Below are 24,805 nucleotides of genomic sequence, written 5' to 3' on the forward strand. Positions count from 1 at the left end.
ATTCTCAAAATGTTGGTAACTTTTGGAGTTGAATAACATATTAAAAGCTCTTCTTGATTAGTGACTATGAAAAATACGGCACATATAGCTTTAACTTCAATACTGTTAACCAACCTATTTTCGCGGTGTCATAAATTTGCGTTTCCATGTCTGACGTTTTTTCCACCTCTTTCAAATTCGCAATTTGTATAATCTAAAAAACATGGCTTTCTTGCAGGCGATACATTTTCGCAGCAATTTCTTTTCAGGAAATTTGATCGCACTTGAAAATAAGTAGGTTTACAGTTCATGCTTTATTAGTATACAGCTATTCCTTGTAACGTTTTGTTTTCAGGGTGCGGTCTGAGGAGTCCGAATACAATAAAACCATACATAATAGGTGGAACAAAGTCCTATCCTGGACAATGGCCGTGGATGGTGGCTATCAAAATCAGTCAGAAGTTCATATGTGGCGGCACTCTCATTGGCCAACACTGGGTCGCCACGGCCAGTCATTGTATAGAGTCGTAAGTACATATATAACATGGCATGTTCGTTATGTAAAAATGTTCGTTATGTTGCGGTTGCCATTTATCATGTATATAAAGACTTACTAAGAAGTTTTATGCATCATTATTATCGTTATTCCATTGGCTAATCATGAATATTTCTATCCACGAAATGATTTGAATGTTCTAAATCACGAAAAAAATATTCATAAATAATTTGCGTCGTACAGTACCATGAACTACATAGGATATCTTCAACATATATGTTATCATCGTGCAGTACAAAATGATCGTTAAATACATTACTAATAAGAAAATATTGACATTACTCAATTGAAAAATTATTATATAAAGTATTTAATTCATATCATATAATATCATAAACCAAATGACTCAAATTGAAAGTGATCTTCTACGAATCGTTCATTGTCATTAGATACCGGAATTTATTTTCTCGAATTTCGCGATTCAAGTAAATTCACGAAAGTTTATCTCTGCGAAAAAATATCTATACATCACTTGATATGAATGTCTATTCAATTTGTAAATCCGCTAATCTTTATCTTAGCCACGACAGAAAGTTGGTATACAGTACTGTAAACCGCTTTAATTTTCGAGACAATTTTTTCGCGTAATTTCGCTATAGAACTCCAACTAGAATCCAGACGCGAAAAATTGTAGAAAACATAATTACAAAATATACATGTGTATTTCTAATTAATAATACTCCGCCGCTGACAGAGCTTAAACGACTCTCATCATTATGAACAATAATTGTCGTCTACTCAAGACATGTAAATAAATGTGTAATTAACATAAAACATTATATAAAGATTTTTGACTTTGCTTTTGGTGGATGCACAATCATTATATCATTCCATACAGGGCACGGTGCCATGTAATTGTTTTCTTTCAATTAAATCAAATTATGCGGCAAAATTAACACGGAATAGCGCGTATGAAAACACAAAATTTAAACGTACCAAAATTTAACCAGCCTATTTGATACAAAAACACCAAGATTTCTCGACGCCAAAATAACCCGATTTACGGTACCCCTCATTGTAACTACTTTCGTTTCCTTGTATTTCAGGGTGTCTGCGAGACCGTACCTTTTAAATGTTATGATAGGTACCATAGCAATGAACCCAGCCGATCCTACTTACTACAAGGTCACAGAAATCATCATGCACCCAGACAATGCCTTCATCTATGAGGCAGATCTCGCCCTCTTGAGACTACAAAAACCTGTTACTTTCAACGATCACGTCAACTCCCTTTGCTTGGCAAAAGAGTCGCACATGCTAACCGGGAATTCTATTTGTTATGTATCTGGATGGGGTGTACGGACATTATCAGGTTACTATTGTCATATTAAAACTTTGGGTGTCATTTTTGTTGTATAATTCGTTAAAATAAATGCATTGCAAGATGAAATGAGATAAATGAGTATTTCTATTTTATTTTCCTCTGCCTGTAAAATAATAATGTCTTTAAAACAAGCTTTAAATTACAAACGATATACAAAAACAAATCAAGAAGGATTAAGTAACTTTATTTTACCTTTAGCAATATCTTTAGAATATGTGATGCTAATATATTGTATGATCACTTGAACAATGAAGTTTGAGAAGATTTGTGTTTCCGTTACACAGAGTATTACTCCACAGTAATGCCAGAACACTTACATCACGCCAAGATGAAGCTTGTGTCACACTCCAAGTGTAAGGAGTCTTACCAGGGCAAGCTAAAGGACACCATGATATGTGCGGGGTATGATCTAGGTCGGATGGACTCCTGTAAGGTAATCATTTCAATTTCATTCCATTGATATCAAATAATCTAAAGGATTGATTTAATTGGTTACATTTCTTATCTAAAGGGTGACAACTCCAATAGCATTTAGAAGAAAGATCCAGTCATGATTACTATATTAGGCAATCTTATGGTCAGAATGACAATACATATATAAAAATTCGGAAAAAATCACAGTAAACGTACATAGATAGCGAGGTAATAATATCGTTTTTGCGCTTTTTGTGCAATGCAATATATGAGCCGCTAAATGTGATTATATATACATATGTAATGTATTCAGTTTTGTGCATGTTCGTATAAAATGTATATTAATTATAACGATTGTACAGATCCCTTAGTGTGCTAACTTTTGTTAACGCTAAATAAAGTACATTTGCAGAAATTGATTTAGAAAGACAGTTAGCATAGCACTGTCATCTACTAACCGAAACAGAAGATAAAGTCAGGCTGGTTTATATTTCATATATCGCCGTATGACCAATATTCAATATTGGCATTATATGAAAAGAATTGATTTTAGGGTGACAGTGGTGGACCCTTGATGTGCCAAGTCAGTGAGGCCAGATGGGTTTTGGCCGGTATTACAAGCTGGGGAGAGACACCTTGTGGCCAAAGCATGAAACCAGGGGTATACACAAGGGTAGATAAATACAGGGACTGGATCATAGGAATCAAAGACGACCAAGGTAAGTATTTTCCTTATCATGGGAATAAAGATAAATACCTTTACTTGTAACTCTATGTAATATTGATAGTCATACATAACATACATACATAATGTAGCGATATTAAAAGATTTACTTTTGCCCATTTTGACGTAATCTGACTGTTTTAATAGGATAAGGAAAATATCAAGAAATTCATTACAGTAATCAAGCTGTTCTTAAAAGTTGTAAATGTACTTAAAATAGAAAAAAAATGTTATTTGCTTTCGTTGAAAGTAGCGGTAGCTCGATTAAACTTAATACATGTAATTATCGATATGAAAATATCCCAATAATGATTTTATGTTCAGTGTTGGGAACTTGAAGGTAATAACTGATATTAGTAATTCGACAGTTATTACATGTATGCTTAAATTGAGAAGGTGTTATTGTTTCAGGAACACATCATAATTGTACATACGAAAGTCCAGGTTTATGCGGTCATAATGACGTTTCTCTCAGTGAATTTATGTGGACTCGTAGGTCACACAGCCCAACGTTTGATCATACGTGGGGGAACTCCTCAGGTAAGTACAGCAAAACTGGTAGCCCCTCCAAACCGCGGCATGAAATGTGAGGCTCGAGCTCGTTGTTTCAATGCAGTTAAAGGCCCTCAACCTTTCCGAAACAGCTTTTAATTTTAAAAATTGGAATACAAAACGCGATCGATAATTATGTTACTTTTCATATTGCGGGACGTGTTGCCCGTCGTCGTCCTAAGTACCGCGCGGTGGTTGACTATTACTGCGCCAGACGTCAAAACAGCGAAATGAAAGTTATCATATATTACGCAGGAAAACTTGCATTTGTTTTGTGCTGTTATCTAATCTTAGGTCATCGATATGCATTTTCTTATGTTATTAATGTTATCACGAAACCTGTAAATTTTACTCCGGAAAGGAAGTGGGTCATTAAACAATCGTCATATTTAATTAGCGTCATGTTGAAATGTACAAAACTATAGAACATTAATTAACATAAATCAACGCTTTAATAACAAAAAGAATATAAGATTATTATTTTTTGTTATATAAACTTGTTTTTTTATTTTGGAAAATGATCATTCCTTTCGATAATTAATTAGAAAGCTAGAGTATTTAAATACGAAAGGTCGATGCTAAGAAACAATTGAATTGACTATCGAATAATATTAGTTTTGATATGCATTGGGAATACAAGTTTCATCCATTATCACGTGTATTAAACATGAAAAGTTTACATCTAGTAGTACATCTGTAAAGCATGTATGCATGTTTAGGCCTGGCAGAGTTATGGCCCTTCGTTGTACTGTCTGATAAGGATTTTCCCCGCGGTCTACACGTTCTACACGTTTTAAGGTTCATCTTCAAAACTATTTCCGTTTAGTTTTCAAACTCGATATTCCATAGATCAGTCTTAAATAAACTGGCTGTATATAGTGCTGTACCCCTTTATTTGGAACATATTCATGTTTCAAGTGTTTTTGAAAATGACCAATAGATCAATAAAGTTAGTGTTTCCATACCGGGTGAGAAAGATGCCATGGTTTATAAAAAGGTTTTAAATTTAGTTTTGAGCTATTTAAAGTTTTACAACATTTGCTTATCTGTCTTTAATGTAAAACATTTGGTCAGCTGATTCCACGTGCTCTAGTTTACCAGTAACATGATATGGCTCTGATTGCAGACGGGGATTCTAGTTAAGAGCCAGCTAACAAATGTTATATGTTATGACGGAGACTAATGTGTGGCTCCGATCTAAGTTTATGAAAGCTCCAGCTGTCAATATATTAGCTCATCATTTTACACATTAGTAATGTTAGACCAATACTTTAATTAATAATTGTTCCATAACAAATTAAACATTGCGATCTCCAATGCATATTGTTTTGTATTAAATTCCAAACATTATTATTTGTGCGATCTAATTCCTGTTTCTGTATTACAGGACATTTCATGTACGCAGAAAATCCAAACGGCCTAGGTGGTTCATATAAAGAAGCCATTCTGAAAATTCCACATTTCCATGGAGATGACGTAAAATGCATGTCACTTGCAGTTTTCTTCTATGGAACACAGTCAGACATGAAACTGAAACTCATTGGCCACGTGGCACCAGACATGACTCGACAGCTGTCTGAAATATCGTCATTTTCTAGTACCTGGGCTGTAGCAAACATTACCATTGACGGTGACGTCACGGGAGTCGATATCGTGGCAGTGAGAGGAACGCGGGAAAATATTGGAGTTGCAATTGATGACGTCACGTTCATTGGAGGCTATTGCCAAGGTGGTTGTTACTTCATTTATGTTTCGTTTTTTTTTTCATTCGTAAATAAACCGTAATGTTATTTTAATTTTTTAATTAAACAAATATAATCCGAGATATGGTAATTACAATTGGACCATTTGATTGGTTTTAGATGATGTTGAACTTAGTTGTACATTTGATGGCGGTAACACGTGCCTCTACACGAACGACAAGGATGGCCCACACGACTGGAACTTAGCCTCGTCTGCGGGGAGTGGTAAGGCTGTTATCATGGTGTTTACTATCACACTGATAACAACTAGAGTGTAGGCAAGACAGTGGCAATAACTGGTTTTAGATGGACGACTTGTTTGAATTGGAAGTGTAAATCCTAGTACATATGTGCAGTGCTCTAGAGTAAGCGTTAAATTCCGCGTTATCAGTACATTTTCATTCATTTCCCTCTGCCTACAAATCAGACTGATGAGTATAGATATTAACGTACATTTTGTAGCTTGGTTTAGTGAAACATAAAGTCAAATTAATTCTGCTTCATGATATAATATAGCTTGCATTTAGCTATAGCATTTATGTCTAAATTACGTCTCATCTCTATAATTATTTCATAGATCTTTTCACAGAAATAATTATTACAGTTTTTTCTATTGTCCATCTTTAACAAATGCCAAATTAAATTGTGTTAATGTAAATATATATAGGATATAACATATCTACCAAATTATCATACAATGTATAATTACATGTAACGATATTTGATTTGGACCAACTCTATGAAATTTTGTTTTTCATGCTTTGTAGTGAACAGAAAGAATCATATAAATTATACATTATGACCTGGGAAATCGCGATTAATCCAATGTAAACAAAGCACATGGATGTCTGTATTGCAGGTTACTATATGGAATTTGGTTCTGATGCTGGCGTATACCCGGGTGACTCGGCAAGGTTTTCTTCCCCAATTATGACCCGTTCTATTCCTCGCTGTGTGAACTTTTCCTATCAAATATGTCCTCAGTCCTCGGGCACGAAGCTCACCCTTCTGACGCAGGTCTATTTTGGGGGCGTTGCCCTGCTGAGGTCACCAGTATGGATGTCCCAGTCCTCCAACTGTACCCATTGGAGTCCAGCCCAGGTGGACCTGGACCACCAGTCTCATCCATTTGGTGTAGCTTTCGAGGCGTCGAGAGGTCTTAGCTCTGGAAGCATTAAAGTCGATGATATCAGTATTACTCATGGTAACTGCTTCTAAAATATAAAATACTAGATGATGCACCGTCGTATACAGGGATATACAATGTTCTATATCTATGATATATGACGTCTTCAATATCATTTCTCGGTGCATTTCATCTAATCATCAAAGAGTCTAATATTGTATGTAAATGTATGTAGTAACTGTTGAAATCGGAATGAAATCCAAAAAGTTCGAGCCACATGAAGGGTTTTCTTACATGTGTATGTGTGTAAATGAGTGTGCTGGCAGTATGTATGTATACTAAATCGGATACCACAGTAAACCTGACTAAGTAAATACTACTATCTCACTCCAAACATGTTTCCATGTTATAATTAGGTCATCCACGAGTCCTAGTACGCTCTGATCACCACGACCTATCCCTGTTAAAGATAATCACTGATACATGAGTACCTATCATTAACTGGCCCCATCAACCCATGTATGCTGAACGGAAATTAAAACATGCCCAATTCCACGTATGAGACTCTATAAGTTGTTGATTTAGGAATTTATCGGTTGAATAATCCAATCTAGTCTAAAAACAATGTCGTAGCTATTAATTTAATATTATAGAAAGTGATGGCAAGTTCACAAAATCGCAATAGAGTTGCATATCCCTGCGTGATTGACTCGATCGAATGACATCGATAAACTCACTAATGATTTACTTTGATTTCGTACTCCAGGGGTTACTTTCTTCGAAAATGATAGTTGACCCTGGAGTATCGAGGATGACCCTAAATGTGGTCTTAAATATAGGATTTGTGATGGACCACACACTCTATATATTGTTGATAACAGGATAGTATCTGTGGCTAGAGTGACCAAGAGACCCTAAGTTATTGACATGATTTTCACAGTAGAATTTTAATACTAGATTATTCCCCATTAGTTATATACGTCTTATAGCTAGGGTGACCTGCTTCTGAATGTCTATATCCTTTATCAAAACAAATATGAGAGTTAGACATTAAAACGTTTATATTCCTATCAGTTCAGACCTAATGCATGATACGATATAACAATACATGTAATAGTTTTACCAAATTTCAGTGTTATACGAGATCATGTGTGCTATGTTAAAGGCCCATTATTAAAATGGGAATGTAAAACGAGACCGATAATTTTGTAGAGTTACAAAAGTTATTAACTTACCGTTAATACTACATTTATCATCACCTTCTGAACAATTTGATTAAAACAAAATAAAATGTTAATTTTCATAACGCGAGTCGTCTTATGTTCCCATCGTCGTCCGAAATACCGCTCGGTAGTTGATCATGACTAGACAGCAAAACAGCAAAATGACTCTCCACTGTTTCATATATAACGCAGGAAGTGATGTATATGTTTGGTGTTGAAACCTCATCTTAATGATATATATATATATATATATAAACCTTTATATTTTGCTCCGGAAAGGTGTTCGGCCTTTAAATATCCTTAGCGTATTTAATGGTATACCAGGTACACTTTCAACCTAAAAGTAAACAAAACTTATATATCAAACTACTTTAAAGTCTCTCTCTTGTCTTCGTTTTAATTCCTATACACACCAGGGATTCGTTAGCTCAGTTTTTACAGCACGTTAATGCTATTGTAATGCTACACATGTACTGTTGTCTTAAAACAGTACTACTGCTAACCGGAGGAGCTGTACAGTGTATACCGTACATTTCCAATATCTGGTTTTCTAACGGATCATTTTACCACTGAAATAAACTTGCTGTCATCTTAATATAAGTAAACAACAAGACGTATTGCAAGGGTTTATTTTTTGTCAGTGGGGAATACTAAATTAAAGATAAGTTGTTGATAATAGGTATTAAATTTTATTCATTGTGACATGTCCAGACAAAATATTGAAATGGTACGGCCCTATACTTGTACCTAGATAGAGTCCTTATATGTAGAGATAATACGTCAGTTTGCTTTCGATTAATCCCGTATTTCTTAGATACATATGACTAACCAGTACGCAGTTTGATAGTGTTACTAAATATAGTAACATTGTCAATTTTACGTTACCAAATTATGTATGCTCTTATATGGACATATATGAAGGCATTGGTATTTTATTGAAACGAAAGATTTATTTTTCTAAGTATGGGATAAAGTATACTTGTTCTATGGTATAGTTAAGGTGTATGCGAGTGCGTGTGTGTATATATACATGTGTGTAATTTGATAGCATGCCAACGACAATCGTAATTGAACGCCAGGAAATCTACTTCCTACTAAACAGAAATGTTGATAGGCTTGTGTTCTATCATAACTAAGATAATCAAAAAGATGTTTGATGTTTAATATAATTTATGTATGATTAAGTGATGCATTATAAATTATATATGATTATGTGATGCATTATAAGTTATATATAATTATGTGATGCATTATAAGTTATGTATACTTAGGTGATAACTAGTAGTATACTTGATTTGTATACCTGTTTGAAATTATATATTATGCTGTAATTTTTCATATTAACAAACCAAGAAGCTATTTCAATATGTTATTCCCTGCCAAATGCTACCTATATGCTGTGAGTGACAATATTTACAATGTATTAAAAGTTTTGATTTTGCGTAAACAAATAACTATTCGAAATGAATTTTGGCAGTATTGCCAAAAATAATAATACCTTTGTCTATTGTGGAGTTAAATGGGTACAAATGACACAATCGAAGGTGACCTACATTCGAGAAGCCAAGCAGTGGTTAACACACTTCTCATTGGAAGTAAAGTGAATTCTTTCACATGCTTTCATTGCTTTCATATAAACATTGTCTACATATTAATAAACATATTTTTTTACGTTATATGCATATGATGTAAAACGTGTATGTTTAGGTTTATTATGTTATAACATATATATAAGATCAGAAGCAAAGTTTTTCTTATACATGTGTAATGTTACTTATGTTTAAGTTTAAGTTAATGATTTCTGCAGCTCCTCAAACGTTTTGGTAATAAATAGATATCTAGATAGAAAACAAAGGCCATTTTCTGTCGACAAAATATGGCACATATATGAAGTTTAAACATATACATACAAATACATTTGAAGCTAGGATTAAAAAACAAGCTTATAACTTAATGCCTTTATATATAATTATGAGTAAACACTATACTTGTTTAATAAAGACGTATTCACAATGAAATTGATACATGCGTGATGCAATAGTTTTGATATAAACTTAATTTGTTTGTGTATTCAGTACATGCTATATGTATATGCTACATGTGATCTAGTTCTTCTTATTGTCTCATTGCATTACTAAGATGTGTAACTGATACTAACATTATATATTATAAGACTCTTTCATATGTGGATATGAAGGATAGGGATATTCTACCCGAGGGTCACAAAATGTAGTAAAACCCGAGGCTTGCCGAGGGTTTTGCAACATTTTGTGATCCCGAGGGTAGAATATCCCTATCCTTCATATCCACTTATGAAAGAGTATTTTTCTTTCATACCACGACGTTTTACTGCAATTTTACAACTATAATATCCCGCCATTTTGAAATAAATTCGAAGAAATCCACGACTGGATCAATTTCCATACATGAAAAATTACGTGATATTTTCAACACAAATTCCGTTGCTTGCATCTTTTATAGTAAAACCAGTCAATTTTGTGAAAAAAATGTTAAAATTTTACCTAGGAAATAGAGATTTTGTTGACGCCGTGACGTCACGAGACTTTATTGCATGGGTAGCCATGCAATACAGCCTCAGGCGACATGAGTGTATTGCCCTAGACCAGCCAGTATTACACGTGTAGGTATGAAAGAAATATACATATAGGTGAGGTGATTCAATAGTATATTATCATCGAGCTAAAATATCCTCATGAAATGCATGTATAGAATGTTACTTTGTATAAAATGTATATACTATATAATTATATTAACTACATAATTGTATGTGGGATCTCAGGAATGTTTTACGAAGTTGTTGTTATGTTTTTAAAAGTATATATTATACCATCAAAACAATATGTACCAGATAGCATTTCTATGCAATAAATGGATATCAAAATTTCAATATTGTGTCAGATGCTATGAAAAAAATCTATCCCTCTTTTAACCCTTATTATCCATGTCTCAGGGTGCAAAATACACATGCAAAATGTCAAGTTAAGTTTTACATGAAAAGAGCAAATTAAACTCCATGTCAATTACAGGTGAATACTTATATCGAGATATCACAGAGGTTATAACTTATTTCCAGGTTAACAATAACAGATGTAGTAATCTGACATATAGTACAGTACGACGCTGCGGCATCAATACAATACTTCTCCACTTGAAATGTACCTTTATGTAGCAACAGTGATTCTGTTGCCATCAATTGAAAAATCCGCATTCAGTTTACAATTTGTTACATCATCGCATTTATTAACTTGACTCTTGAAGAGGAATGCCGCTCGTATATCGGGATCATTTAAGGCTTTAATGCATTTTCTTTAATACCTTACTTGGATTTTGCATTTCAAGTAGTGTTGTAGGTTTTTAGTAAGTTAGCGCAAAATTTTAATACTTTCAAGATCGCATTTGTACATTGTACAGTGGTTGAGGGTATGATACATATTGTCTTTATTGAAGGGAGAAACTCAAGTATGTTGAAAATTTCAAAAGGCCCAATGGGTCACACTATGCATTTATAATACACCCATACCAGCGTCGGCTATACTTGTTAAGTATATAGAGTAACCAATGCGTGTTTCCGCGTATAGATTCAATACTAGTCATTGTTATACAGCGATAGGGCTATACATACCTAGCATTAGTACCCAAATCTATAAATATTCACATTACGTCAGGAACGTAGACTTTACGTACATTTACATTCCTGTGTGTATGTTTATTAATGCGAACCATTCTGGAAGTTTCCATTTGTTTTCGCAACGTCTTGTAAACAAGCGGAACTAAACCAGAAAACAACAATTCTTATCCTACATTTCTATCGCCAATCATCTCGCCTATTCTTGAACACTTCTACATGTGTTTTGGCTTGTATATCTAGACGTCTGCCTCCAAGTGATCGCTGAACCGGTTAATGCATATAGAGCAATCTGTTGTGTGGAGATGTTGTAGAGCATACCCTGTAATTACTTAAATTTGGATTTAAGATTTTTAATTGAAAGATATTTGAAATAATAATAATTACAAAATACACAATCACCCTCACACCCAAAAGGCCACTACTTCTAGAAGTGTTTCTAGAAAACGGTCATTTAAATATGAGTAAGTTACTAACTTTGTCAGAATCAATTACAATAAATTCAAAGGGATCTGTGGCCAAAATGTAATGAAACAGTATTCTTACAGTTAATGGTGCTAACGTTTATTGGCAAAACGAATGAACATATTATGTTTCAACAGTCACAGTTTATTTCGTTTCCTCATAGACATGAAAATGTACAACAAGAGGTATTAAATTTCAATTGTAAATTAAATAACAACAAAAACGTGAGATAGAAAGAAAAGATGCATGCAACTATCACAATTTCTTATAAGTTACTCAAATGTATGTATATTCTATTTAGTATTCTGACAGCCTGATAAGAAAACTTTCACCTTGTCTATTGATAGATTTTTATTTTAACACACGGGCAATATATGATCTGAAAATTCTTGACTTGAACTTCACCTGAAATTGAGGTCAAATTCACGTACAGAAAACTTCATGTCAATTTCATTTGACTTGAAGATTTGTGAATTCAGGTAAAAAATTCATATGAATATCAAGTCAATTTCAGGTCAATTTCACCTGAAAAATTCTCCATGTGAAATTCAGGTCAATTTCATATGAATTTCAGGTCAAGGTTTTTTTTGTACGATTTTCAGGTAGAGGACTATATGGTTTGGGAACTTTTTGGCCACCAGATCCATCAGATTTTCAAAACTGTTATTTAGTGATAAATTTGTTGTATTTCAAATATTAAGTACATCTTTTATATCCCAGATTCAACTATAATGACTGGTTTTTTCTTCTTCTAATTTTGCAGATGTAGTTACCATGGCATTCTAGGGCCCCATCGGCTGTCAAGCTATCGCTATACCAACTGACAGAGTGAAATGAAGGGAAGTAACTCTGATGGATGAGAATGTTACCATGGTAGCCTTCCAAAATATGCATAAATTATAAAAATGTGGAAATTTTGACAATTTTGGCAATTTTTGATAGGTTTTTGTCTAGCGCGCATTCTTGAACAAACTTGATAATTACTGAGAATGTGTCTGCTATTCTAATACATCTTAAGGAGAAATATAAAGTTTTTTCAATGATGTGTTCTTTGGTTTCTAAAACAAACAAGAGGTCCATGGGCCTTAACGGTCATCTGACTATTGGCACAACACAACATAGTTGATAAAAGATTTTAGCCTGTTTGGCCCCTGTGACCTTGAATGAAGATCAAGGTCATTCTTTTTAACAAGCCCTTCATCCCAGCATGTCACAGGCCCAAAATGGGTATCCTTGGACTTTCGGTTCTTGAGAAGAAGTCGTTTAAAGATTTAAACCTTTTAGACCTCTGTGACCTTGTAAGAAGGTCAATGTCATTAATTTGAACAAATTTGGTAGCCCTTAATCCCAGCATGTCACAGGCTCAATATGAGTACCAAGGGCCTTCTGGTTCTTGAGAAAAAGTAATTTAAAGATTTTAGCCTTTTTGACCCCTGTGACATTGAGTGAAGGTCAAGGTCATTCATTTGAACAAACTCGGTATCCCTTCATTCAAGCATGCCACAGACCCAATATCAGGTTTCAAAGCCTCTTAGCTATTCACAAGAAGTCGTTTAAAGATTTTAGCCTATCTTAACCCTTGTGACCTTGAATGAAGGTCAAGGTCATTCATTTGACCAAACTTGCTAACCCTTCATCCCAGCATGCTACAGGCCAAATATCAGTACAATGGCCTTTTGGTTATGGGGAAGAAGTCGTTTGAATGAAAAGTTTCAACGAAAGTTTACGCACGGCGGACGACGCACAACGACGGACGGTGCATGATAATAATAGGTCATCCTGACCCTTCATCCTGACCCTGTGGGTCAGATGACCTAAAACCTTTCTATAATTGATTGTTTGTTTGTTTGATTTATTAACGTCCTATTAACAACTATGGTCATGTAAGGACGGCCTCCCATTTATGCGGTGCGTTGCGTGTAAGTTGTGCGAGGTGGGTGTCCTGGGAGACTGCGGTATATTCCTATTGTGTCTTCTTGTAAAGTGGAACTGTTGTCCTTTTATAGTGCTATATCACTGAAGCATGCCACCGAAGACACCAAGTAACACACCCCACCCGGTCACATTTTACTGACAACGTGCGAACCAGTCGTCCCACTCCCTGTATGCAGTTCGTTAAGCCATCCTCGATATTCCAGGGCTTCCGATCACTTACGTGTGTATGGTCGTAAGTGATCGGAACCTCTGGATTATCGAGGATGAGCGTTAAGCAGGAGCAGAAACTACCACTTTTATAGACTTTGGTGTGTCTCGGCCAGGGGACAGAACCCAGAGCCTTCCTCACAGGGGCGAACGCTCAACTCAAGGCCAAAAGTGAGGCGGTGCCAAGGAAGGCATTAGGAAAGATGAAGTCAGATAGGAAGAAAAGAAAAGATAATATCCTAAATTTAGTCGCCTTTTACGGTTATGCATTTAGGGGCAGCAGGTATAATTCTCAAAATTTTCACATTTTCGTAATATATGCATATTTCGAGTGGGTATCATGGCAACTGAAGCTGCAAAATTTGAACACTATCATTACAATTAAATTAGGGATATACTTTATATATAAACTCAAAAATTTAAATGCTAAAATTTTATTAATTTGGGACCCAAAAGGGGCCCAAACCATACATAGTCCTTTGACCTGAACAAATTCACCTGAAATTGAACAAATAATTAAGGTTGTTCCCTACAAACATATTACAAAATGTACATTCTATTTGAATGAACACATTATGTCAGGCGCGATATACGATTTAAAAAGAACTATTTAAAACAGTATCAATGTGAGAGCAATGTTATCTCTTCTTACCACATGCTGTCTTTATCACGGTATATAAATTCAGAATATCACTCCCACTATTGATATTACGACATGCTTAAGGGTCATTAACGGTCGTAAAATGTAAGGATATTGTTTGTGGTAGGTATGACGATTTTTGGTTTTGACGGGAGAGATAAAAGACTGTGTTTTTATCAGGATATGGCCAGTGCCTGTTCGGGTTCTGACACTGGCCGACACTCATCAGTTAACGCTATCTGAGGTTCACCCCAATCAGTGGCGTAGGAAGATAAAACGTAAGGGGGGGGGGGGGGGCAAAGGTCCTCAATATTTTGTAACCCCCCCCCCCCACCCCGCCGCACCTACAGGAGGAGATGAATTCAACACACAACCATATATACTTTAAATATAATCCTTGTACACATTTATAGACAGTGGGGTCGCTAAAAGGAAATTAACGAAAACTGGCCAAATTAGCGTGTGAGCGATTATGGGGTCTGGGGGTCGACCCCGGGAAAAATATTACGATTTAGAATGGCTGAGATGAATTTTACAGTGTATTTTGATGATTTTGCGAGCGCCCGAAAGCGCGAGATTTTGGTGTTATGTGGGTTCGGGGGTCTTTCCCGGGAAAAAATATTACGATTTAGAATGGCTAAGATGAGTTTTACAATGCATTTTGATGAATTTGCGAGCGTCCGAAGGCGCGAGATTTTGGAGTTTGGGGGGTCCGGGGGTCTCCCCCGGGAAAAAAATTACGATTTTAGAATGTTTAACGATGTATTTTAATGATATTAAAGCGTTCTTACCATGGTAATTTTTCGATTTAAAGTAACCTGCATTTAAAAATGATAATTGTGATAATTGTGTTGTCATATCATTGTGCAGCCCTGCTCGATCTGAACATACCGGCTTCACACCATCGGCACATTGTTTTGTAACTCAAAATAATAATGAATTAATTGTCTTGCTAAGACATATAAACAAAGTAATCTTTTAAGAGACATTTTTGAAATACAAATGCAGTACGTAGAATCCCTTAATGGACATTTTTAGTGTAGTTCATGTGTATTGAATTACTACTATTAAAGGCCCACTACCTTTCCGGAGCAAAAAATAAATGTTTCTTAAAAACATTAATAACAGCAGAAAATATATCAGATGGCCTAAGCTGAGGTTACAATACCAAACATATGCAAGATTTCCTGGGTAATATATGATAACAGTGGAAAGATATTCCGCTGTTTTGCCGTCTGGCGCAGTGATAGTCCATTACCGCCCGGTATTTAGCATGACGGCGGGAAACATAAGACGACCCGCGTTATGAAAATTTAGCGTTTTATTTATATCAATCAAATTGTTCAGAAGGTGATGATAAACGTAGTATTAACGGTAAGTTAATAACTTTTGCGACTCTACAAAATTATCGATCTCGTTTTACCTTCCCATTTTAAAAATTAAAAGCCGTTCCGGAATGGTAGTGGCCCTTTAAAGGTTTGAACATTATGTGCTTGAACGTTTTAGGAAATGCGCCGCGCAGCGGAAATTTTTTTAGAATGAAGTACGAAAATTGTGCAGGAGGACTCTTTTTTCTTTCAAATATGCATTTTTAGAACATTTCAGTCGGCGAAAATGGGGGGTCAAAAAGACATGTTTGCCCCCCCCCCCCCCGTCATACGTAGTGACTACTGTTATATATATATATGACTCCATCGACTATTTTGCCAGTGTCATGCTATTTTCATCAGATTCATCGACTATTTTGCCAGTGTCATGCTATTTTCATCAGATTCATCGACTATTTTGCCAGTGTCATGCTATTTTCATCAGATTATATCTGCCTCCTCTCTAAATGTGCGCTTGGCAATGAAATTCATGGAACGTGTATTGTTGTCTCCGTATTTTTATATAAAAATAACGAGAAAAATATTGCCAAGACAATCCAGATTTGTGTAACTTGAACTTCGATTAACAAAGAAGTATAATGATATATACTAGAAATGAAATCAGTAATGGTATTTCAAAAAAATGTGCTTAAGTTCAATCTCCAGTAGAAAGTCCAAAATAAGCTGCTTTCGTCCAGTAAATTCACTCGTTCTTTATTCATCTCTTCTTTTCCTAGAATTAGGTTCTTCGGGTTCTATTTCCCTTTGCCATTTCCGTTCTATGAAACAAACTCTGGTGAAATGGCCTTGTTTCTAGCATTTCAAACAGATGGCGTTCCTTTCGTGCTTGACAAACCACGAATTGATTGTTCTACGTTGCAGCTCTCAATCTTTGATCTGTATTTCATAATTCAAATCCCACATATCCTTTGTCAATTGCTCCAAATATATTATAGGACGGTAGTTTTTGCCTTGTATGGTAACGTCCATGTGTGCCCGAATCTCAAACTATCCAACAAAAATAGGTTATTCAATTGCATCCCGAAAAAAAATTTGTGTCACTACAAATGTATGTCCTAAATGGAATGAAGTACAGATTACACATGCACCAAAAGCAAAATAAATTATTTTATATTATTGTTTGTGTAAATTTGACATATATGTACACGATTAAACGCCAGTGTATTTTTAAAATGATCGGTATCGTTTATGCTTGTGGAAATTTTGCGAATCTTGATAATTTTTGCAAAGTTTTCTCTGTCAACAACCAGAAAATATATTTCGTGTTTTTGAAACCATGTAGATCGCATCCTTGATCCAATTACGTATGAGCTCCTTAAATTGCTTAAAAACAAACTTTATATTTACATATTCTCAATAAATATTAAGTTTGCTGTTAAAGATACTCCACCGCTGACAAATGGTATTTTTTCACTATCAAAAATAGGAACAGACGATTTAGTATTTTTCTTCAGTTACAAAAGTTCCTTACTTCACACCATTACCACAATTGAAAAGTTTGAACTTCTTATTTTACTTCAAGTTAAAAATATGAAAAATAATTAATTGCATCCCGAAAAAATTCCGTGCCACTATATCCTATATGGAATGAAGTAATGATTGCGCATGCACCAAAGGCGAACTAAATTATTTTATGTCATTTTTTGTGCTAATTAGGCATATATATACACGATTAAACGCCAATTATTGTTCAAATGATGAATATCATTTACGCTCTGTCGGCGGTGGAGCATCTTTAAACAACAAAACTTCCATTATATTTAAAACATCACAAAAATCGATGGCTTTGGGGATCCAAAATTAAGACATTGATTCTTACATGTAATTCATCAATGGCATAGATCCTATATAAAGTTTGGGGGGAAATAAAATAACAATAGGAAAACATTGAGACAAAGATATCCTATTTAATTACAAGGATTTATAAGTGATATATACGTCCCAACCGGAGCTACCGTTCAGGTTGATATACGTCCTTGATAAAAGGAAAAATCCGTATGAATTTAAATCATGTATCTGAACTATGAATAGATATAAATTAATTTATGGACTCCACTCGACTTTCTTGTTTTTTATTTGTCTGTTGAAAGAGAGGTATGTTGAATATTTTCTTTTTAATATTGATTTGAAAGTGTTTTTTTTTTTTTGTGGCAAATAAACGCCTTCAAATGGAAGTTTTGACAATTTTGTTTGCTCGTGCATAAGCGGCACACAAAGAACATCACGTGGACCCTGCGTAAAATATTCACCAGTTGTGAGTCACGCACCGCTTTGCAAAATGTACAAATAAGGAAGTTGAACTTCGAACTAATAAACACGTGACCAGGAAGCTGCACAGGCACACCTCACATTTCCAATATGGCGTCCGGAGTGAAGACCAACGATGATTGTGTCAAAGCTTATGAGAGGCTTAAGACAGAACATACTGCAAAATGTTGTGTTTTCAAGCTCAACAAGAACTATACTGAAGTTGAATTAGAAACTGAGGTGTCATGTGGTAAACATGACGACATGTTCGACGCATACGATGAATTCATGACGAAAATGCCGAAGGACCAGTGCCGGTATGGCGTTTTTGAATACGGAGGTCGTAAGGATACAGAAGGGAAGATGATTTCAAAGGCCATTTTCGTGTCATGGTAAGGAAATGATTAAACTGAAATGCTTATTTGGTTGCTTTAAATGTATTGAGTTCAAAGCTTCTTTGACCACCTACTTTTCCTAACTCGATAAACCGGTCCCGTCATGGCGGTTCACGAATCAGGATAGTCCTCCAGTGGGTGATTCAGCATGAAAAATAATAGGCCTAATTAACGTCACATTTTTGTAGATATTTAACAACTACCCGAAACATTATTTAAGTAAAATGGCAAGTTATTTAAAAACCCATAATAGAAATAGAATTGCCCAAAATAATTCATAGGCGATTCACGTTATGACTGTGACACAGATTCTAGAACAAAGGCGTCTAAATGAGTCTGGCTTTGGAGTTTTAGACTCTTGCTCAAAGGATTACAAACATATGAAAAACAATAGCTTAACTAGCAAGCAACTTGTCATTTATGGCGTGAAAGTTGTTCTTAACTTGCTTAGGGGAAGATTTAGAAGAAATGTCTGAAATTTCCATTACAAAATATGACAGCTCATGAAATGATGGCCAACTTCAAAAAGTAAGACGGTAAGTCTGGCACCCGCAAGCTACATCAAAGGAAAATCGGTCGTCCCCCAACATTATGGTCAGTTCACAAACACAAAAGTGCTTGCCACGTATTCGTCCAAAACTCTGAATGACAAATCCTTCTCGCGTATAAATTCTTGATATTATAAAGTTGTTTCTGTAATATAACATAAAAATACATATTATTATAATACTCCAAACCTATATTCTACTATAAACACTGAAAAGATTCAGGGGTCGACACTAAAAGCAGCCTGGCAGCCCGGGCCCCGGGGCTGCATTAAAAAAAAACCCAAAAAAACTGGGTTGTCAGAATGTCAAAGTTCAGTAGCTATAGCCCTGCAGAGGCTGCCTGTTTGATTTCAGACTTGTGCATCTTTAGTTAAGGAAGGAAAAATGTATGCTTTGAGATTTGCAATTTCAGTACCCAAATTCACTAGAATGCAGGAAATTGAATACCGGTAAATACTGCTCGCGTCTTCGGCGCTCATATCCATGGCCCCCGCGATAGAATCAGGGCTCTTTTTTTCCATTCTTTTCAATCAAATGCAAACACAGACAATGTTCTCAATCACGATCTCCATCGAGTTTGAATTGGTACCGACGCTAGCAGGTAAAGGAAAGTAACTCTTAACCAATATTGCACTAGCTGTAAGTCATGGCAGCCAATTCGACTAGATTTTCATCAAATTCAGAGTGCAATACTATCGCAATTGTAGTTTGCAATAGTTAAACTATTGCAGTAGTGTTTCCCTCGATAGCAATAGTATTGCAATGGTTAAAATTGTAGGCGATAGTCACCCCTAGTAAATAGTACTTGACTCCCATCGTTTTGGAATCTCAAAACCATTGTATATAGTGTTACATAGCCAAAAAAAAATGGGGTCGGTCGGTCGGGAGACTTTTTTTTGGAGGTCTAATTTTGGCTCCTTGGTTTTTTATGAGAACATTCTAAAATGAGAATTAAAGGGACAATTCACTCAGGCTAATTCTTTTACATAACCAAGAAGCAAAATATAACATAAACGTATTGTTCTACATTTCTTATGAAACATGATCATTGTTAATGTTAGTAATGAGCGTATTTTATATAACGCATATTATATAACTATAGTATTGCAATATTTAAAATTTTAGGCGATAGTTACCCCAAGTCTCTGCTCTTCACCTCTTTTTCTTGTTTTTCTTTTCAGGGCCCCTGATAGTGCAGCGATGAAACAAAAGATGGTACATGCATCCAGCTTAAACGCCTTGAAAATCAAGTTGAATCTTGGGGACATCATACAGGCAGCAGATCCCTCTGACCTTTCGGAAGACACCATTTGTGAGAGGCTAAAGATAAAGTTGGATAAAGAGCATCTACAGCAACAAAGATTATGTCACTGCAAGGGTGGAGGAGAACAAGTTCAACAACAACAGCAGCATAGCGATGATTTTAATCCTAATGCATAACTGAAGACAGTGCTTCTTTACTGAGAGACTGCATCAATTTGGTTTTCATCAAGCCTGTTATGGCATTGTGTCATCTGCTTAAATAGCCGACTGGTCTCAAGTTTGGAAATGTATTGGACATACCTTCAGCTAGACTGGATTAATGCTATTAATATGCTGTTCTTCATAATATACATGGGAACACGCATCTGATATGAACATATATATATATTATAAATGCAAATAACCTAAAAATAATTTTCAGATCCATAATTATGTATAACTTATCATTGCTGACAAAAAGATAAATTTTTATTTGTATTAGACCAACACTTTGAATTCAAAAGAGTAGCCTAGACTCTAACGATTTTCAAGACAATGCTGCATGCTTTGATTAAGGATAACTTTGATTCAAATTAGCTAAGTATGTGATAACGGGAACAATGTGCATTGGACTTGATCTACATGCATGATACATAACAGAGATGTACAACTCTGACTTATAGTCCTCTTAGAAATCATACAAACGAATAGCTGCATCTAAGCTGGCATTTACAAATCAGAAACTTAGGTTCAATGCATAATTAAATTCTCCCAACAGAGTGGGGAACTTGTTGTGATTGCTCTGTTTCTTCTTATTATTATTATTCTGGTTCTTCTATTTTCAGCCGCAATCCCATCATTACTATTTGGACTAATGGGTTATAATGTGCAGTCAAATTGTGTCCTGCTGACAAAAATCGTCTACTTCTAGATGAGGATAAGCATTATGTTTTTTTTTTGTTTTTTTTTTTTTTTAAGAAATGATAATAATTTTTTTAAAGGCCCACTACCTTTCAAAAAAAAAAAAAAAAGTTTCATAAAAACAATAACATTAAAAATATATATCGATGGCTGAAGATGACGTTACTACAAAATTTCCTGCGTAATATATATGTTAACAGTGAAGACTAATTGCATACTGCTGTTTTGCCGTCTTGCACAGGGATAAACAACTAACACGCGGTAATTAGGACGACGACAGGAAACTTAGATAACCCGCTTTACGAAAATTCTCTATTTTGATTTAATTGTTCAGAAAGTGATAAGTGTAATATCAATGGTAAGCTGATAACTTACAAAACTCTACAAAATTATCAATCTCGTTTTGCATTCCTGTTTTAAATATCAAAGGCAGTTTTGGAAAGGTAGTGGGCCTTTAGAAAAAGTTTTGTTAGTGATATGTTACAAAACTAGTCAGTTTACACTTATAGTCGCTACACTTTACCATAAAAAATGATGTAATGCCAAAACACCATTTTGTATTCATCAATAAACAAATTATGAACATTTCACTTGTACAGTGTCGAACATTTCAATGGTTATTTTTGGATCAGGGCCTGTCATCAAAGAAATACTTTTGTTTTGATGGTTTTCATTAAATTGCAAGATTTTACATGTACTCCGGTGCACTTTATTTAAAGATGCTCCACTGCCGACAGCATAAATGATACTCATCATTTGAACAGTAGTTGGTTTTAATCATGTATGATATATGTTTAATTTAACACAAAAAATAACGCAAATTAATTTACATTGCTTTTGGTGCGTGCGCAATTAGCACTTCATTTTATATAGGACATAGAGTGCCATAGCTGCAATATCGTTGTTGGCAGTGGTTTAAAGAAAGAAGCTTCCATAACTGAAGAAAAGTACTAATTGGTTCACATGTTTTTGATAAAAACAAAACATTTGTCAGCGGTGGAGCATCTTTAAATAAAATGGCTGCTGTTGAGTTCTATTTCCTATCTGGGAGAAATAAAAATACTGGCTTTGTCGTATGAGTAGGCTTTTCACCAGCTGGAAATGATTTGTATTAAAAGCATTGGATGACAGTCCTTGAACCAACCCCTGGATTATCATAGCAAAACTGACTGCTCGGTGTACAACAACAGATGAGACAGGTCCAGGAGGTGGTTGCTCGTTTGTACACCAAAAGAAGTTACTAAATACTAATAACGTACAGTGGTTGACTGGGTTGTGCTCTGTGAATGTAATCCACAAAGAGTCTCTTCAGGCCTGTGGTTCACAAAAAGAAATGTTTATCCAAGATAACAGGATGTTATACTTTTCAAAACTGACATCGCATGAATTCTGATTAACATCACTAGTAATTATAATAGCACAACCAGGCAATCGATATCAGCATTCTGATACTTGAGTTACTTCCCTTTGTTAATAGATCCGACTCTCTGTATTGGGTGGTAACCTGAACGACATCGGGCATTACACATCTCCCCTCAGTAGCTACGGTTGTATTGGGTGGCTGAGTGAAACGAAGGGAAGTTACTCTTGATAGATCAGGATGAGTTGTACAATGTAATATACTCTTAATACATTCAAGGGATAAGTATGCATTACTGCTGGTTTTTTTCCCCACTATATTTCATGCATTTTGACTTTTTCAAAGACTTAATTTTTTTTTTCCAATATTAAAGAAATTTTACACAGTATGGAAAGCAAATTTCTTTGACAGCATTTTCATAATTGTCCACCTCTGTGAAGATAGTGTTTATATATTCACACTTGTAAACACTTGGACTGCCATCTTCCTCCTTTGTTTGCTTCTTTTAAGTCAAAATAAAACTATAAAGATATGATAAAAAGTGTGTAGATGCATCTGGGTATAAAATTTCTTTACAAAATCTTTGAAAATTCTCAATGCTGAAACTAACATTGTGATCTTCCATACTTTAAAACAATTTATGTTCATTGTTGATATTGTTTCACACACTGGGGGAACCCTACTTACCTCGGTGCAGAATTTGCCTAGATTAAAGTCTTGTTAACCTAACCAGCCAACCATTTGGTTTCATATGGTTGAGAGATACATAATGTTCATGTTTGCCATATTGTTATATATAACTTATATTTCAACACATCCAACAGACTAAATTTTACCCCTGATTAAAGATATGTGTGATTGAACTATTTAAATGAAATGGGTTCAAAGTGTCTCTATCTATCTAGTACACAGGCAATATTTCTTCACGTAGTATTGTGCTGTAGGTTCCATAAATGCATCCTTGGTATATACTCCAGTGGTCACGGATATATCCATTCCTGGACTATCTCAGTAAAACTGGAGCCAGTTCAAGAGAAGAAAAAAAAAGGACCAATTACAGGCCTGCAGAGATTTCCTTTGAAGATTACAGATAGAGTGCACATGGTGCCCATCTTCAAAGCAACACGGTCAACCACATCACCTGTGTCTTCTGTAGCCTCCAGTTTTACTATGTGATAGTGCAGGGGTGGATATAACGGATGTGATAGTAACCCCAGGAGTATCGAGGATATCATCAATGGAGTACATCTTTGGATAAAATACAGGTCCCTCCATATTATGTGTCAAACAATATTCAAAAATTTTCACTTAAAGGCACTATTTCTGAAACAAAAAATCAAAAGTTGGCCTATGAAAACCTACCAGTTGGGTCAGAGATCAGTTTGTACTACCATAGTCACTGTAATTAGTGCCCAGGGCACGTATAAACTAACATAACGTGGTGCAATTATAAGGGAACAATATGAAAGTTGTGGAATAATTTAAATATTTCCGTACTCTGTCATAGCCTATCAAGCTTTCATAGTAAACATGCATATGATCTGCGTTTTTAGGTCATCTGACCCGAAGGGTCGGGATGACCTATAGTCACTCATGTTTCGTCCGTCGTCGTCCGCCGTGCGTTAACTTTTCACATTTTGAACTTCTTCTCAAGTTCTACCAGTGCGATTTGGCTGAAACTTGCATGAAATGATCCTGACATGGTCCTGACAAAGTGTTGTTATTTTTCGGGTCGATCCTAAATCCAAGATGGCCGCCACAGCAACCATCTTGAAAACACATTTTGAACTTCTTCTCAAGTTCTACCAGTGCGATTTGGCTGAAACTTGCATGAAATGATCCTGACATGGTCCCGACAAAGTGTTGTTATTTTTCGGGTCGATCCTAAATCCAAGATGGCCGCCACAGCCGCCATCTTGAAAAAACATTTTGAACTTCTTCTCAAGTTCTACCTTTGCAATTAGGCTGAAACTTGCATGAAATGATCCTGACATGGTCCCGACAAAGTGTTGTTATTTTTCGGGTCGATCCTAAATCCAAGATGGCCGCCACAGCCGCCATCTTGAAAAGACATTTTGAACTTCTTCTCAAGTTCTACCAGTGCGATTTGGCTGAAACTTGCATGAAATGATCCTGACATGGTCCCGACAAAGTGTTGTTATTTTTCGGGT

At 35.4% G+C, this 24,805-nt stretch overlaps 2 protein-coding genes and 1 long non-coding RNA gene across 3 annotated transcripts in view; 2 read left to right on the forward strand and 1 right to left on the reverse strand.

Annotated features, from left to right (window-relative positions):
• The window catches only part of LOC138332315 (uncharacterized), a 34,010-nt gene extending 23,462 nt beyond the window's left edge, over positions 1 to 10,548 (forward strand). The window contains exons 17-24 of the mRNA XM_069280365.1: positions 335 to 506; positions 1,582 to 1,847; positions 2,144 to 2,292; positions 2,827 to 2,992; positions 3,394 to 3,537; positions 4,937 to 5,278; positions 5,412 to 5,516; positions 6,151 to 10,548. Of these exons, the coding sequence (XP_069136466.1) occupies positions 335 to 506; positions 1,582 to 1,847; positions 2,144 to 2,292; positions 2,827 to 2,992; positions 3,394 to 3,537; positions 4,937 to 5,278; positions 5,412 to 5,516; positions 6,151 to 6,509 (1,703 nt within the window). The 3' untranslated portion in view covers positions 6,510 to 10,548. The remainder of the gene's footprint in view (positions 1 to 334; positions 507 to 1,581; positions 1,848 to 2,143; positions 2,293 to 2,826; positions 2,993 to 3,393; positions 3,538 to 4,936; positions 5,279 to 5,411; positions 5,517 to 6,150) is intronic.
• LOC138332316 (uncharacterized) lies at positions 2,028 to 7,793 on the reverse strand. The gene is made up of 2 exons (XR_011209807.1): positions 7,653 to 7,793; positions 2,028 to 6,456 (listed from the first exon to the last, which is right to left on the reverse strand). It is a non-coding gene; the product is annotated as an uncharacterized lncRNA (long non-coding RNA).
• Positions 10,549 to 18,250: 7,702 nt separating the features above from the next.
• Positions 18,251 to 21,861, forward strand: LOC138332317 (actophorin-like). The gene is made up of 2 exons (XM_069280367.1): positions 18,251 to 18,560; positions 20,293 to 21,861. Exons 1-2 carry the CDS (start codon positions 18,280 to 18,282, stop codon positions 20,549 to 20,551), a joined length of 540 nt encoding a protein of 179 aa, XP_069136468.1. The 5' UTR covers positions 18,251 to 18,279; the 3' UTR covers positions 20,552 to 21,861.
• The last annotated feature ends 2,944 nt before the right edge of the window (positions 21,862 to 24,805 follow it).

The sequence above is a fragment of the Argopecten irradians genome, chromosome 9 (genome assembly GCF_041381155.1).
Source record: "Argopecten irradians isolate NY chromosome 9, Ai_NY, whole genome shotgun sequence".
Lineage (NCBI taxonomy): Eukaryota > Metazoa > Mollusca > Bivalvia > Pectinida > Pectinidae > Argopecten > Argopecten irradians.